The sequence below is a fragment of the Telopea speciosissima genome, chromosome 2, assembly GCF_018873765.1.
Source record: "Telopea speciosissima isolate NSW1024214 ecotype Mountain lineage chromosome 2, Tspe_v1, whole genome shotgun sequence".
Classification (NCBI taxonomy): domain Eukaryota; kingdom Viridiplantae; phylum Streptophyta; class Magnoliopsida; order Proteales; family Proteaceae; genus Telopea; species Telopea speciosissima.
This window is the reverse complement of record NC_057917.1, coordinates 10,593,684-10,610,989: the sequence shown is the minus strand read 5'-3', so window position 1 is coordinate 10,610,989 and position 17,306 is coordinate 10,593,684. Positions and strand designations below refer to the sequence as shown.

Sequence of the window (17,306 nt, the reverse complement as noted above, 5' to 3'; positions counted from 1 at the left end):
TTCCAATTATCTCAACCAAAACTGAACCCTAAAATAGAGGCATTGTCGAATTAGGAAACCATTTTTCTGTTTTCTCTTGCTCTGCTTCTACGTTGTTTCCCTTCTCTGCTTCCCTAACAATCCATCTTCTTTGTAAAAATTCGCTTCAGATTAAGAGTTTTCAGAAGAAACCCAAGAAAACTCTTTATTTTTTTTTTTTCTTCTCTTCCAATTCTTTCTGGGTCTGTCTCCGCCTGCGTGTGCGGGGGATTATTGTGTTTGTTTCGTCAATGGCTGTTCCTTCGAACGTCCCTGCACCTGCTTCGCTTTATGTTGGAGACCTTCATCTTGATATCACCGATGGACAACTCTTCGATGCCTTCTCTGTCATCGATAACCTTGCATCTGTCAGGGTTTGCAGAGATTCCATGTCTGGAAGATCTCTCGGTTACGGTTATGCCAATTTCATCACTACCCAAGACGGTATTCATTGATTCGACAAAACCCTGTTTCTATGTTTTTAATTTTTTCGTTTTTTGTCTTCTTGAATTGAATTTGTTGGATTATAATATAATGCTGGTTCTTCTGAATGATTGTCGGGTGGGCGATTGTTCTGTTTCTTCTTTTTTGTTTTCTTTCTCTTTCTTTCATACCTTTTTTCTTCTGGTTCATTTGGTTGAATTAGTCTCTGCTATGTAATTTATATTTTGACCGAATTTGATTTATTTATCAATAAAGAAGAAGATGGGAATGAAAAAGGCGTTTACCTTTACATTCAATTGGATTGTTCTTGTTTTATTCTGATTTTTCTCTTAGTTAATTGTGATCTTCCGCTTCTCTTGGTTGGCTTCTTTCTGTTGATTAGCACACTATAATGTGCAAGTCCTTTTGTGGTAATACTCATGGAAGGGGAAAGAAGAGAAACAAAAGTGAAAGATGTATCCGGATACCTTTCCCCAGTTTTCTTTGTCGGAAACCATTTCTTACTGTGCGTTTTTGTTTTGCTTCTTCTTCTTCTTCTTCCCCTCCATCTGTCTTTTTAATAACTTAATTTTTGTTTTTTTTTGTTGACTTCTGTTTTTCGGTCCACTTGGGGTAAGCAGCAATCCGTGCTATCGAGAAACTGAATCACACTCCGTTGAATGGCAAACCGATTAGAATTATGTGGTCTCATCGTGATCCGGATGCAAGGAAGACTGGGGTCGGGAATTTGTTTGTCAAGGTATTTCTGTTTGTATGAAAGATACCTTCATATAGATATCTTGGTGAGATTCCTCATTCTTTTGTTTTGGACTTAAATTGGGGGGGTTCTGGTTTCATGGCAGAACCTGAATGATTCTATTGATAATGTGAAACTTCATGAGATGTTCTCTAAGTTTGGAAACATATCATCCTGCAAAGTTGTAATGTCTCTGGATGGAAAGAACCAAGGATATGGGTTTGTACAGTTCGAGTCTGAAGCATCTGCCACTGCTGCTGTTGAGAAGTTTAATGGTTCCATTATTGGTGGCAAACAAATGTATGTACAGCTTCTTTCATCTTTCATTTTCCCCCATGCTGACTGTTGAATTTGTTATCATAATGCTCGTCATCGTTCACAATTTTATTGCCTGTGTCATCATTATTCTCATTTTAGTCTTTGCACAATTTTTTTCGTAGTGTGCTTCTGTTTAATCCTACTGGTTGATATTGATGTGATTTTTTTATTGCTTGGTCTGCTGAAATTTACTACACCATAACTGGTGTATGATACAGATATGTGGGTAATTTTGTCAAAAAGAGTGAGCGGGTTTTACCCAGCCCTGATGCAAAATACACCAATCTGTACATGAAGAATCTGGATCCAGATATTACAGAAGAACTTTTGCAGGAAAAGTTCTCTGAGTTCGGAAAAATTACTAATCTGGTAATCTCGAAGGACAACAATGGGAACTCAAGGGGTTTTGGATTTGTGAATTTTGATAACCCTGATGATGCTAAACAGGCAATGGAGACAATGAATGGATCACAACTTGGTAAGTTTCTGTATCCTAAAGTTGCCAGCAAAATATGATACTGGTTAATGTCTTCTTTGTTGATCCTAATTTTCTCTCCTTTAACTTGGGTTGAACAGGCTCAAAGGCTTTGTATGTAGCAAGGGCACAAAAGAAAGCAGAGCGAGAGCAAATATTGCATCGTCAGTTTGTGGAAAGACGTAAGGAGCAAATCCAGAAATATAAGGTTGTAATTACCATTGGTGTCTTATATATAAAACACTTTTCCCCTTTTTCTTCTCTTTTTTCTCCCACCTAATTCCGTACACTTGTCAATTTAGGATTCAAACATCTATGTTAAAAACATTGCTGATGATGTCGATGATGACGAACTGCGAGAACACTTTAGTCAGTGTGGTACAATCACTTCTGCAAAGCTAATGCGTGATGATAAAGGAATTAGTAAGGGGTTTGGGTTTGTATGCTTCTCTACTCCAGAAGAAGCAAACAAGGCTGTGAATACTCTGCATGGTAAGTTTATTTTATTTTGATATGTCCAAGTAGCATTTTATATATTTATATATATATATATATAATTCAGAAGTCAGGGGAGATGAGAAGAAGTTGCTGCAATTACAGCATACTTGGTGCACATCTGTAGGAACAGGGTTGATGCTGGGCTACCATTTGAGGGATCCATCAAGGTTTACTGATCTAAACTCTCCCTAAGTCGATCATTTTTTACAAATGAGGCATTCATTTTGTTGGGTTGAGTTTGGACTGGGGTGACTCCTTGGTCGGACTAATCAAATAATGAACCCAAACCCCCTTGGACTATGCCCCATATGTAAAGGACAGGCAGGGAAGATAACTTCATCCATCCTTTCATCTTGCATGCATCATAACCCAGCCAGAGTTATTGTATCATACAAATCATATTTACTTCCCTTGGTTGTATCACAGGATGCATGTTTCGTCAAAAGCCTTTATATGTAGCTATTGCCCAAAGGAAAGAGGACAGGCGAGCACAATTGCAACTTCAATATGCCCAGCGTTTTACGGGATTAGCTGGTCCCTCAACTGCAGTCATTCCTTCTGGTTATTCTCCTCTTTATTACACACCTCCTGGTGTTGTATCACAAATTCCTCCGAGGCAGGGCCTTGTGTATCAACCTTTGGGTTTGAGACCAGGGTGGAGGGCCAATGGATTTGCACCTCCAGCCAGACCAGCTTTTCAACCTATGCCACTACCTGTGGTGAGTATTTGTCACTTGGGTTAAGGTTATGTTTATATTATAGAACAGTTATACATGATCTGTTTATACTTTGAAATTTCTTCACACAGGTTCCTAATATTCCAAGACAGAATAGGCAAAATAGGAGCAGGATGAATGGCCATATGCTTCCTCAAGGTGGTGGACAAAATATGCAATTTGTGCCACATTTGCGACAACCTACACAATCAGTGAATTCATTGAAAGATTCAAGTAATCAGCAGGTAAGTCTCGCTTTTGTTCAAAATTGATGATGTTATCTTCACAATAATGAAGCTATTAATATGGATCTAGTTGTTATATGTGGAAATGGGATCATGATATGTTTGTTAGGTTACAAGGTTCTTTGAGAAAAGTTCTCTTCTCACTTGACCATCACATTATTTGAGCTTCTGTCAGACTATTAGGAATGATACATTTATGGAAAATGCTAAACCGATTAATTTCTTTAGTCTGTATCTGTTTTGCTGGAAAGAAAGTCTGAAAATGGAGTTTCAAAAATGCTGATCTTAATATATAAATTTCCTTTCAAGTTTATCTGTCTCATCTGTTGAAAAGAAAATCTGTAAATTTTATTCATTATGATCTCGGATGGCAACGTGCTGGACAGACCAAGTATGTGTCGAATGGGCAGCATCCCCATGAGATAAACAATGGATCTGCAGTTCCATCATCTGCTTCTAACTCTGTTGGAGCTGCATCCCAAGGATCAGAGATGTTGAGTAGCATGCTTGCTGCTGCTACGCCTCAGCACCAGAAACAGATGCTTGGTGAGCGCCTCTACCCCCTAGTGAAGAAACACAAGGTAAGATTACTAGATGTAATATCTTGTTGAGAGATGTCATGAGCTCTTCTAGTAAACCCCCTAAATGTGTTTCGTTGGTTTCTAGTATGATCTAGCAGCTAAAATAACCGGGATGCTTTTGGAGATGGACAACTCTGAATTACTACTGTTATTGGAATCGCCGGAGTCCTTGGCTGCTAAAGTGGAAGAAGCAGTGCAGGTGCTGAAGCTATCCAAGACCAAAGTAGCTGGCCAAGATGCTCTTAATCCCAATTACTTTTCGGCTCAGGTCACTGTCATCTGAGAGAGTTCCCCCCCCCCCCCCCACCCCTCTGAATTGGGACCAAAGGATAATCATCCCAATTCACAGTTAATAGTCACAACCTTCAATCCATTCTGAGGCTATCTTCCCCCCCCCCCCCTTTTGGTAGAGCATAGAATGTACTTTTCGAAAAACACATGCTAGTTCTTTGACAGATAGAATATCTGCACCTCTGAGTTTGCTTTCACATTTTTCTTGGTGTGCTCATGATTTAGTTCAACTGTATAGCTATATTCTGTGGTTTTTATGTTTTCATCTTTTTTTTTTAAAAAGGGCAGCTTCTGTTGGAAACCTATTCTTTTATCCAATGGAGCTGTACCAGGTTTTCTAAAATTTTAACTTTTCAATGCCTTCCAAACTCTTAGATGATTTAGTCTGGATCAAAACCAATTAAAAGGCTAACGAATCTCACCAACAATCTGTCTCAGTTTAAGAAAATCTAGTTTCGCTGCCTCATTTCTTCCCCTCCTCACGCTTCCCCCACCCCAAAAAAAAATAAAAAACAAAAGCCACACACAAAATCTTGCCTTAAAGCCACCTTGAATGGGAGTCCACTCACCGTTCTAAGGGTTCTAAGGAATAGAAAGCCAAGTCCCGACTCCTCTTCCTCCTTCCTGCAACAACCCCCCCCCCCCCTTCCCTCTTATTCTTCTTCCTCCTGCAACCCCACCCCTTGCTGTAACCCAAACAACCCCACCCACCCCTACCCCGTGCTAACCCAACGGTTTGAGAAGGAAAGATTATGAGAGCAACAAAGCCCTTCCCTAGGTAGCTTTACCCAATGCAGACGCATATGATTTACGAGTAAAGGTTGGAACAGCAACAGGCTCCACATCTTCGCCTTCCCCTCCCTCCACACCTTGAATCCCATACTCTACCGCCGCCTGAGAAGGCAAGCGACAAATCAAACTTCTGGATCGCCACATAATAAATCCCTTCACCGGCTGGACCTTAGAGCCAATCATAAAACACCATTATCTTAGAATTCCGTATATATTTTACCACTAAAATATATAAAAATTATTTACACATAGTTACCAAACTCATTTTTCATTCTTCAATCTATTGTGCTTACAGTTTTTATTTATTGATCAAAATGGTTTTCAGTAATGATTTTTTTTTTTTAAGTAGACCAAAAACAAAATGAAAAACGATATCAAAAAAAACCCTAAGTCAACTTTGAATTCTCGGACAATAAAAACTATTTTTATCATCCGAGTTAAACGCTAAGAATGCATTCCAAACACTGCCTTAATGTTTAGGAGAGAGAAAAAGATCTCTCCTCTTAAATTGACAATGAAGAAAAACTCTCCAATCTAAGCCACAAAGCAGTGAAATACCAAACGCTAAGAATGCATTCCAAACGCTGCCTTAATGTTTAGGGGAGAGAAATAGTGAGAGTTTCATCTAGAGAAAGAAAGATTGGAAAAATGAATTTGAGCTGCGAAGAGCATAAAAGTCGTTTTAGTATAACCTTTTGAATGACTGTCTAAGAAATATCGGAGATGACTAAGATCTCTTATCTTAAATTGACAATGAAGAAATACTCTCCAATCATGAACTTCTTTCATACTTCACACTCAGACTGGTGCCATAGTGTAGAGTTGGCTCTTATAAGAGCTCCATCAGCCTTTAACCAGAGCCAAATCAAAAGCTACGCTTGACAGGAGGAAAATAATAAAGAAAGTACTTCTATTTACATTGTATTCATTGTTGCCACAACCAGTCCGTTACTTAGGAATGGCCAACCATGCAAGAGGAACTGCAATTCAGCCCTTAAAACTCAAAAAGAGGAACTGCAATTCAGCCATTAAAACTCAAAAATCATCCAAAGTATTTAACCTGTTAGCATCACCGAAGTGCAAATTCGGCCCTAAAAACTAAAAACCATTACCATCACCGAAGTGCAGTTCAGCCCTAAAAACCAAAAAACCCAAAATACATAAGATACCCATTAGCATCACAAGAGTTGTGATCCCTACATTTCATAGCTGCCTTCTCATTTTGTTGGTTTGAACAATGATCCCTAGCAGTAAAACATCACTTCCTTGACATTACCATGAATCTCAGGAAGAGCTCTTATTTCCCCAACCCTCTCCCGGGTGTTCCTACCACCAACTGAAGCAGACCCACTGTCAGATGCATCATCTTCCACATAATACCTTGCCCGAAAAGCTGCTAAATGGGCATAATATGCGGGAGGTACTGCATTTCATCAAACCCTATATTAGAACCATGCAACATTTTTAAGTCAAAACAAAATTACGACTAAGATTTTTATTTTTATTTTTATTTTTTTTAAGTTAAAAGGGCCAAAGACTAACCTACTGAAACAGAACGAGTGCACCTCGCGTACCTAAGGGAGTGAAAACACAGAAATAATTTAATGAGAAACAAAGTTGTTTATAACCAACTACAATAATGAAATGTAACTTACGTATAACAAAGGTCATTCGTAAGCCTTTGCAACTCATCAGCAGTGAAATTGTTTTCATCAAACAGAACATGGTAGTGAGTGGGTCGGCTAGTACCCTACATGGGAAAGAAATAAATAGCAAGAATTGAATATTTTGAATATTAAAAGTTCAGACTTCAAACATGTTTTCAACAATGACAATAACTAAATGCATACATTGAATCACATAAACAAGATAAATAGAGAATTACCTGTATCCCGGCATGACTACAAAGGTAGAAATCAAACTCAGTAGGGTGGCAAATTTTGGTATCAACAACAGTGCCTGTTCAGCATAAAAGTGATTATAAACTCAAAGAAAAAGGGAGCAGAGGATAGGTGACCTAAAAATATTTTTATTGCGGGAGTATAATACCAGGCAAAATGTTCCCACTCCTGTCAGTTCGATTAGGATCGGCAGGAAACAACCGTGTATGATGCCTTTTCTGCACCACCACAAATGTAACTTTTGGAAGGTATCCATCCTCCAACGAAGCACAAGCCTAGCAAAATAAATCATACAAGGACGCAAGGGCAAAATAAAAGAAAATTACTCTAGAAGTACAAGTACTCAATCCAACAAACATAAATACCAAGTAGACACACAAAATAGAGTATCTAACTACCAAACCCAAAATATAACAACTAACAACAACAGTTAACCAAACATGATTTTAATTATTGTGAGAATTTATTACCCTCCGAATGGCATCCATCTCATGAAGCAAAACTTGACTGAACTGTCCTTCACTCACACCATCACTACAAGTAACACCAAGAAAAATATAAGTTCAGAACTAATTGTTATATTTCTTAAGACCTTATAAATTGATATCTACCGATAGAAGATAATCCTTTCAGGTCTACGATTGGTTGATCTTCTAAATGCTATCAGTTGTTCTCTGTCATCAAAAACATTTAAACACAAAAAAAATAAAAATAAAAATAAAAAAATAAAAAATAAAAAATTTATTATTATTTCAGCATTTTAAAAAAATAAAACATTTTCCAAAGCCACCTTGCAAGTGAAAGATGTTTACCTGATCATCCCTGTAGCAACCCGACCCCTTTTAGAATCCTCTACAAACTTAAAAAGGTCCTGAATAATCTCCTGGCGGTGTGGTTGTGCACAGACCAAACCTCGGTACTTGGTCACCTCCGGCCAATCCATTGATGCCACTACCTGACATGAACATGGCTTACGACGTGAAAAACAAAACACATGCATTTAAAAATTGAAAGAGGGGCATTAGTCACACACCGCAGCAATTGAAGCACCAGTATCTTCACCACTTTGAGGATGGGTCACATCAGCCCCAAAAATAATTGTGGGCTTATCAGTGACATGAGGTATACGTTTATCTACAGCATCATGCAACACAGTATTTCTTCCACCAGCCTAACCATTTTATCATTACATAAAATCAACTTAAATGCGAAGCGAGACAACTTGTACGAAATTGTACCTATCAAATCACACCTACTTTAACATTGATCTTTAAAGATACATTCTCCATATACTGCTTATTCAACTTTCGTGCTTGCTTTGGTTGGCAGCATTGTGAGACAATTCCAAGCTCTGTTTCACATAACCGCTTAATCTTTCCTATTTAAAAAAAAAAAAGAGGTCATTCATAAACAAAATACTTAAATAATGCTACAAAATATCCAAGTTTCACAAACTAACCATATGTCCCAGTAAAATCCGGTAAAATAACTATCAACAGCTGAAGTTTTCCCTGCACTTGACTGAGCTTCTTGGAGCACTGGTCATGGACATCAATAAGAGTCCTCTCAATTTGATCAGCTCGACATCTCATCATATCAAGTACAGGAGTTTGATTGATATCCTGATTGAAAGGGCAAAAAGGATGAAACACAGTAATCAAATTTTGAAATCAACCAAAAAAAAACTGGAAATTTTATTACTTGTAGAGCTATACCATGCCTTTACTGCGACACATTCCAACCAGTTCCTGACAGAACTGAACTGCCATATCAGGTTGCAACTGTGAAGAGAAGTTCACACATGCCCAAAATCTCACTTGAGCACCATTGACCATTTTCTGTACAGATTTTAGATTGGATGAAAAGTGATCCGCCAAAGAAAGACAATAAAGATTTAATATAGGATACAATGTACAACAAGAAAACCAGGCAAAAAGTAAACATGATTCCAGCACAACTCCCATAAGATATGCATGTTATCATAATCAATGCTGAAACAAACATGTGCCAACATTTTCTAACAGAAGCAATGGAAATGAATAATTACAAGACTCTTCTGTCACTAGATGCTTGTTTAGATATATGACATGCAAGAATAGCATAATTACAAAACATAAAGCCTTTTGTAAGTTACACAGTTATTACATGCGCACATCGGCAAAAAGGAAATCATCATAACAGAAACAATACAGTGACAGAACTTAAACCTTGCTAAATCAATGGGAGGTAAATGTACTCAAATTTTGCAGTCCCATGCTTCTTTAGATATTAACTCAAGCATCTCAAGGTTCACTTTAACATGCACTCTTTAATCCCTCTATCAATAGCCAGACAGTTATTAACTTACTCTCTAATATTTTAATCTAATTGCTATTTAAAATTCCTTCCATAAGTTAATTCACTGTGCGAAAATGATTGATAGAACCTTACCAAAGGTTATAATAACCCACTCAATAGCCCTTATATTCCTAATCCAAATTCCTAAATCATGTGCATTCATCAACCAACACACAACCATTGTACTCCATTTAACTCCCACTTGTCAACCCTCAAAAAGTTGAGCCTCAATAAGAACACAACTCACTGCTGAAGTCTACCACTAGAAGTACTGGAAAAAATATGTAAACCCACAATTAAGATAAAATAAAGGGAATAAATTTCAAACATAGTAGACAACCAACAAACTAACCAGAAGTTTCACAAGAAAGCATCAGACCCATAACAATAGGGGGGAAATTACCATTCTCATCATGTTCCACTGCCCCACGCGTGGTTGAACCCTTGTCTCTTGCCCAGTTTCATGATACTTAAGCTAAATGCATCATGAGTAGGAAGATAATAATCACAATTAATAAGATAATAAAAGTATTAAAGGTAAAAAAAAAATTACAACATGATTACCATGGGAGCGGGAAGAACACGGGCTTCAATAGATGTAGGTTTATCCAGCACTTGAATCCCAAATTCAACTGCAAATTCATTCTTACTGTACTTGTTCTGCTGAACCATCTGCAACATAACATTAATATCATTCAAGCATATCAGCACAAATAAAAAGAATAGACAAAAGAAAGAGGATTTAAAAGTCATAGATTAGAGCTCCAATACCTGCACAATACTCCCTTCCCTCTCATTGGGTCGCTTGCAGGTCTCCCTTAGGATGGCCGTTACTTGCCTCTCATTTAATTTCTTAGAATAACGCTGACCTTCAACAATTTTGCAGACCTGCAAAACATTCCATCAAAATAAATTTGAATATGGTAGAATGAACAACGTTAGAGCTGAAAAACAAAAGTATAGGCAAAAAGACATGAACCTCCATGGGGAAATATCTGGGCTTTGAATCACTACCAGATTGGACAGATGGCCAATGAGTATACTGAAGCCTAATTCTGTACCTCTCCTGAAAGTATCGAACAACGGACACTGTTGTCCCCATGTCATCTACGAATCTATAAAGAACAAATACATATCATTGAAAGAACAACAAACAAAACAACAATGGTACAATACACTATTCACCACATTCATAAATTCTCGTGTTACTGAACTTAAGAAATTAAGTAAAAGCACGGGTACTGTGAAAAGCTCACGTCAATTGACTTGTGGGAACAGTCGTAATCCCAGATATCTTATTTCGTCTAACACCTGAACTGTGAGTCAACTCAACTCTCAAACCTCTAAGTGCTTTCTTAATCTGCCACATGATAGGAAACAAGTTACCACTCAAGGAAAAAGTAAAATAAATGGAGATGATAATTCCCTAAGCCTGGCTGGATCAAAACACAAAATATGAATTAGAGAAAAACAAGAGAAAGTAACAATAGAGTAAATGGTATCACCCAAAAATACTTTTATACGCAGTGGGAGAAATGTTATGGCAAAAAGGGGGTGGGGTACCAGAAAAAAAAAAAGTAAGGCAAACAAAGTTGTAAAGTTACCTTAATACGATCTCTATCAGACAGTGGTCTTGATTGTTCTCTAATGTTGAGGTATTTCCTGACAAATTCGATAACTGGTATAGGCTCATAAAAGGATGTGGCAGATACATCTATGGGTTTAACAAATTAAGAATTCAATCATAGTTAGTGACAGCTTACATAAACAAGAAACAATTGCCAGTGCATTAAATCAAAAGTTTCATCTAAGTACAAGATGGGAAGAAAATGATACCTAAATTGAGGGATAGGCCCATCTGGGTAGGGCGAAGACTCTGATAGTACCCCTTCCAACATTCTATTCCATCACCAAGTTCACATCTTCGCCCAAGATCAGGACTGAAAAATGACCGTCCCACAACAGTGTACCTGAAGTTATGTGTTAGTTGAATGTTAATTGAATCAAAATATGCATTAGTATATATAGCATAAAAAGGAATCCATGAGCTTCATCTAAGTTGGAAGAAATTACTTGATGGATGGGGTCTCTCTTAGGACCACATCAAGAGCTTGTATTGTGTCATACGGTGCATCAGTTTGTGTTCCAAGCAAGAATTGCTTTAAGTGATAAAGATCAGTTTTTGACGCAAACTTGATAGTCACCTTGACTTCGCGGTCTCTCCTACAGTCAAAAATATTGGTTTAGTTCATCACAAAACCTACATCATTATTAAGGATTTGAAAAATCTGAAAACAAACTAAGAATTACAGAGAGAAGATGTAGGAGTAGATTTGTTACAATGAGGATTAAATAATTCAATTATGGACGACAAACCTAGTGGATCCAGTCCGATCATCTTTGTCAACTAGCTTGATGGCAAAATCCTTGGATTCAAAGGGCAGAGGCCCTGCTGTAAAAAGACTCTTTTTACCGTCATAAACAGGTTTAAACTTTGCCAAATGGGATTCACCATACAAACTAACTAGTTGTTTCATTATTGCACGGTTTACTCCCTTCGAGATCACTTCTGGAGAGATTGAAACCTAGTCATTCAACATTTCAATTCAAAAACAAACAAATTAACTAATCTCCTATGACAAAATAATGATCAAAGAAATTTGTCTAACAAAATCACACAATACCAACATAGTAAGATACTAAGATAATAAGACAAAAAATTGGATCACTTAATAAATCAAGAAGAGAAGCATTTGCCTTCTATTTTTCCAAGGATAAATTCATAAAAGAACAAAAAAAAGTATGAATCAAGGATCATAAGCAAAATGCCACCCACTAAACCTCGTCTCAAGGTCAGGTCTCCATTGCACTCTTCCCTTAAAGAGTCACGGTGGCTTTGACATTTTAACAGAATTGAGAATTCAGTAGCCTAGCTGCTGAGAAAATTTGGTGTAGCTTTCAAAAAATCTTGAACCCGAGCAGGATTTAAGTTTGTAAGTAAAAGGTATTCCTCAATTGAACGAAATACAAAGATGGGCTATTGAGTTCTCTGCCAAAACTAAATATTCCTTAATTGAAATAAATTATGTTAAGAGTAGCAGTGCCAGAGAAGCAAAAGGCCACACAAATCACTACTTCTCTGCCAAAGAGAAGTAGTCTGAACACAAAGATATCACCCCCACACAAATCCCTGCTTCTCTGCTGAAGATAACATATGAACACAGGACGATCACCCATCTACTAAAGATGGCAAGGTGATATTGGCTTTTTTTTGTGTGGGAGGAAATTAGCTATTATACATACAGAAAGATACGTTACATTTAAAAAAACATTATATCAATGCTCTGTAAGTCCAGATTTTGTTATTATACTATCACTATTAAAAACCATTCACCATTGCAGAGTTGCTCAAAAAAAAAATAGTGGGAGAAAAAAGGGAGGGAAACATGGAGCTGACGTATAAGAGAATGAAAAATAGAATGAGACAAAAGAAAAAGAAAGAACTATTCCGATGGAAAAAGGGGCGCAATAAGGTAACGACTACAGAAAGAAAACAAAAGATAAATCGTCAGTTAAAATCGAAATCGATAACCAACCAAATGCACTGCACACAGAGACAGGGAAGCAGTGGGTGTAAACTTCCAGATACAAACAGATCAAGCACTATTAAGTGAAAGGAAATAAAATAAAAGTTCATAAAAAAAAAGGGGGAAAGAAGATCCATAAAGGAGATTAAATGCAAAGGGCAAAATGAGGATATAACATTATGAACAAATCCAGAGAAAAGCAAACCACTATGACCAGCGATCAACCGAAGCAAACATAAGCATCCATGAGAATGAAATAGAACTTTCAACAAGGTAAAAATAAATAAAATCCATAATAAACAAAGATGGAAGAGATGCTTACGTCGTAGTGATGAAGGTCCTTGTCTGCAACGTCGACAAGGAAATGATTAGCTCTCACAACACATTTCATTCCCCGGGTACCATAACCGGGTCTAAACGGAAAACGCAGAGCCTTAGAAGACGCCGGCGGAGGCCGTACAGGTAAATTTTCAGTCGACTCCGGAGGTATAGGAACCGGCACCGACTCGGATGAAGCCGGAGTCTGCAATGTGAGACTACGTTCCACATCCTGGCTAAGAGCAGTGACAGAAGATGAAGTCGAACCGACTTCATACACAGCACGCGATGGCGTCGTCGATGACGCTAACGAAGAAGAAGGCAGATTTGTCTTAGGAGCAGTGGCCGAAGATGAAGTCGAACCGACTTCATACACCGCACCCGAGGGCGTCGTTGATGACACTGACGAAGACGAAGGCAGATTTGTCCTAGGATCGATGGCCGAAGATGAAGTCGAACCGGCTCCATACACCGCAGGCGAGGGAGTGGATGACGAAGACGAATAAGGCTGATTAGTCGAGGACCTTCCACCACGTCCTCTACCTCTACCACCACTCTGCAGTGGCGATGGAGTTGACGACTGTTCACCACGGTAGTCGGACTGCCGACCACCACGACCGCCGCGACCACCGCGACGACCAGACATTTAGACCGAAAGAAGTTGCAGAGAAATTACAGCAAGACAGTTGGACTTCAGACGAGAGAGAGAATGAGAGTGTTTTCGTCCAAAGCAAGGGCTCTTGGTTTATATAGGTTTAATAGAAATAAAAAAAGGGTTTTCTTATTGGTTCAACCGGAACATAGACCAGCCAGTAATGATGGTTCATCCGAGCTTTTAGGACATTTTTGCCCTCCTTCTTCTTCTTCTTCCGTACAAAAGGGCAAGGTGGTCTAGTCACTCAGTGGGGACCAACACGGAAACGGAGAGGAGGGCGGTAGCGCGTGCGTGCGAAAGGCAGTTACTACGGAACTACGGGTACCGGGGTACGCATGTATAAGAACGTTACGTGAGTGGATAAAAGTGGGAGGAGTGAAGAATGAGAGTGGTAGTTATCTTGGAGGGTATTTGTGTCATTATAAACGGATAAGATTAAAAGACGGTTTCTTTACTTTCTTTTTTTTAATTTAATTTGGGAGTTTTCCGTACGCCGCCAGTAAGATTAAGGCAGTAGTAAGTGAAACGGCGGGTGCCATCTTCCCGTATCTCTCGAAAATTACAATTTAACACCTTACTTTAACTAAAAGGGGTGATAATTAGTGTGCTTGAGAGTGGCTAGCATAGAGGATTGCTTATCCCAAAAAAGGAAAAAAAAAAAAAAAAAGGGGGGGTGATGACCATGTCGGTTACAAGGGATCTACCAAAGATTAAAATAAAATGGTTGCCAATAAGGGTGTCAATTGGTATGACATCGGAAATATAGATTGGTTTGGTTCGAGGAGAAACCAAAAATAGAACCATACTAAAAACTTGAATGCATTTTTAATATCAAAATTGTATTGAGTAGTTTGGTTTTGGTATGATTTTTATATATTTTTGTATCCGCTAATTAGATATGGTATGATTCATACGAAACAGTTTTACCTTACATACCAAAATCGTACCGTACCAAATAAGATTCATTTTCTTGATATCGATATTGTATTGATTCTTATATTGGTTAGGGTTGTTTTAATTGCCAGTTTCAAATTTGGTATTCGGTTTTGATTCCAATTTGACACCCTTAGATGTCATGATGGAAACCGACATAAATCCCCCTTCGTCTCAATAAATTACCTTTCATAGAAACAAAAAATCGAGATATTTGATTAACGATAGTTTTTCGGGGGGGAACCAAAAAAAATATTGATATTTTGAAATGGAAATTATCCAAACTAGGGGTTTAAGAAGTTGAACCGCACAAGTAGGCCCGATCTAAACAAACCGGTTATAGCCCAAGATTGACCTAATCAATTATTAAACGTGTAGGGCTCATGCATTGGCCGGTTATTATTAATGAGAAATTGAAGTAAAATTCATTTTTTTCATACCAAAATCGTATCAATTCTTATTCTCGGTTCGATTCGATACGGTACGTTTGATTTGTTATTCAGTTTCGATTCCAAATTGACACCCTTAGTTGTCGGTTGCAAGGGACCTACCAAAATTAATCAAATGGTTGCTAATAAGGATGTCTGAGGAATTTAATTCGGTTTGGTTCGAAGCAAGAGATAGAAAGTATAAACCAAAATCTTACCATATCAAGAACCTTAATGCATTTTCAATATGGAAAACATCTCAAGTTGGTTTGGTTTTGGTATGATTTTTATAGAGTTTCATAAACAATAGCTCATATATAATACATGGAATACTCTGTCCAATCCGAGAATAGCTAATTCAGTATGGTATGGTTCATACCAAACAATTTTACCTTATACCCCAAAATCGTACCGTACAATATAAGATTCATTTTTTTTTTGTATCGATCAATAGCGTATCAATTCATTCGGTAGGGTTTTAACGGCCAGTTTTCAAATTTTGTATTCAATTTTGATTCCAAATTGACACCCTTAGCTATCATGATCGAAACCGACAAATCAATGTTCCAGAGAAAAAAAATCGAGATATTGGAGTAACTTTAGTTTTCGGGAGAAATTATAAGATTACATAAAAATAGATTTTACTTTAAAAAATTAACCATCCAGTCTTTATTCTAATTAATCTACCAAAAACAAATATTGATATTTTGAAATTGAAATTACCCAAACTAGGGGTTTCAAAAGCTGAAGCGCAATGGTAGGCCTAATCAAAACCAACCTGCTATAGCCCAAAACTGACCTGATCAAGTATTAAACGTGTCAGGCTCATGCATAGGTCGATTATTATTAACGAGAAATTGAAGTAAAATTCATTTTCTTGATACCAAAATCGTATGATTCTTATTCGCCGTTCAATACGGTTTAAATGGCCAGTTTTGATTCCAAAGTGACACTCTTAGCTGTCGGTTGCAAGGGACCTACCAAAGTCAATTGGAAAATCAAATGGCTGCCAATAAGGGTGTCAATTGTTACGGTCTCATGAATGTAATTCGGTTTGGTTCAATGCAAGAGATAGAAAGGAGAAACCAAATCTTATTGTATCAAGAACTTGAATGCACTTTCAATATGAAAAAAGTATCAAGTTGGTTTGTTTTTTTTTTGGTAAAGAGAAGTCTATTCATTAAGATGCGAAGAGCACATGGTTGGAAGATTACACATCTCCTTTAACCACTGAGTGGAGAGCGGCCACACTGTCGTATGCATCATAGATAGGGCCTTCCTAGCTAGAGAATCGACAACTACATTTGCCTCTCTAGGAATAAAAGTGAAGACACATTCACTAAAGTACGTAGCAACATGCTGAATATCTGTGATCACAGGTTGAAGAGTGAGAGGAGCAAGCTTGTTCTAAGTTGGTTTGGTTTTGGTATGGTTTTTATACAGTTTCATAAACCATAGCTCGTATATAATATATACTAAGATACATAATTTATATAATTACTATACATGGTATACTCGGTCCAATCCGAGAATAGCTAATTCGGTATGGTATGGTTCATACCAAACAATTTTGCCTTATATACTAAATGCGTACCATACCAGATAAGATTCATTTTCTTTGTATCGATATCGTATTTATTCATTTAGTAGGGTATTAACGTGGTCCATTTCGAATTTGGTGTTCAATTATGATTACAAATTGACACCCTTAGCTGTCATGAGCAAAACTGACAAATCAATGCCCTGTGAATAAATCCCCCACCATCTCAATAAATTATCTTTCCAGAGAAAAAAAAATCAAGATATTGGAGTAACTTCAGTTTTCAGGAGAAATGATAAGATTAGCTCCCACGACTTTAGCTCTCCTTAAACACTTTTTATGACCTAAAAGACATCCAAGAAGATCCTAAAATTCTTCTTTTTCTGGGTGGAAGCAATCTCTTTCTATCAAAGGCCATAATTGACCTTTATTCTTAAAGCAATAAGATCTCATTAAAAAGGAAGCGAAGAACCTATACCTTGCACTATTTTGG

The 17,306-nt window shown here is 37.6% G+C and overlaps 2 protein-coding genes across 2 annotated transcripts; one reads left to right on the top strand and one right to left on the bottom strand.

Moving 5' to 3' along the window:
• The first annotated feature begins 220 nt into the window (after positions 1 to 220).
• Positions 221 to 4,336, top strand: LOC122652001 (polyadenylate-binding protein 7-like). Its single transcript, XM_043845616.1, has 10 exons — positions 221 to 462; positions 1,083 to 1,201; positions 1,305 to 1,498; positions 1,735 to 1,994; positions 2,093 to 2,199; positions 2,294 to 2,483; positions 2,916 to 3,208; positions 3,298 to 3,450; positions 3,825 to 4,031; positions 4,117 to 4,336. The coding sequence occupies exons 1-10, from the start codon at positions 270 to 272 to the stop codon at positions 4,312 to 4,314; spliced, it is 1,914 nt and encodes a 637-aa protein (XP_043701551.1). The 5' UTR covers positions 221 to 269; the 3' UTR covers positions 4,315 to 4,336.
• Positions 4,337 to 6,340: 2,004 nt separating this feature from the next.
• Positions 6,341 to 13,903, bottom strand: LOC122650432 (protein argonaute 5). The gene is made up of 22 exons (XM_043843847.1): positions 13,262 to 13,903; positions 11,729 to 11,937; positions 11,426 to 11,575; positions 11,189 to 11,322; positions 10,957 to 11,066; positions 10,609 to 10,712; positions 10,332 to 10,467; positions 10,124 to 10,240; positions 9,917 to 10,024; positions 9,756 to 9,827; positions 8,731 to 8,853; positions 8,475 to 8,637; positions 8,272 to 8,393; positions 8,049 to 8,186; positions 7,828 to 7,970; positions 7,627 to 7,689; positions 7,486 to 7,549; positions 7,164 to 7,290; positions 7,000 to 7,073; positions 6,770 to 6,864; positions 6,657 to 6,688; positions 6,341 to 6,537 (listed from the first exon to the last, which is right to left on the bottom strand). The coding sequence occupies exons 1-22, from the start codon at positions 13,901 to 13,903 to the stop codon at positions 6,359 to 6,361; spliced, it is 3,105 nt and encodes a 1,034-aa protein (XP_043699782.1). The 3' UTR covers positions 6,341 to 6,358.
• Between the last annotated feature and the right edge of the window lie 3,403 nt (positions 13,904 to 17,306).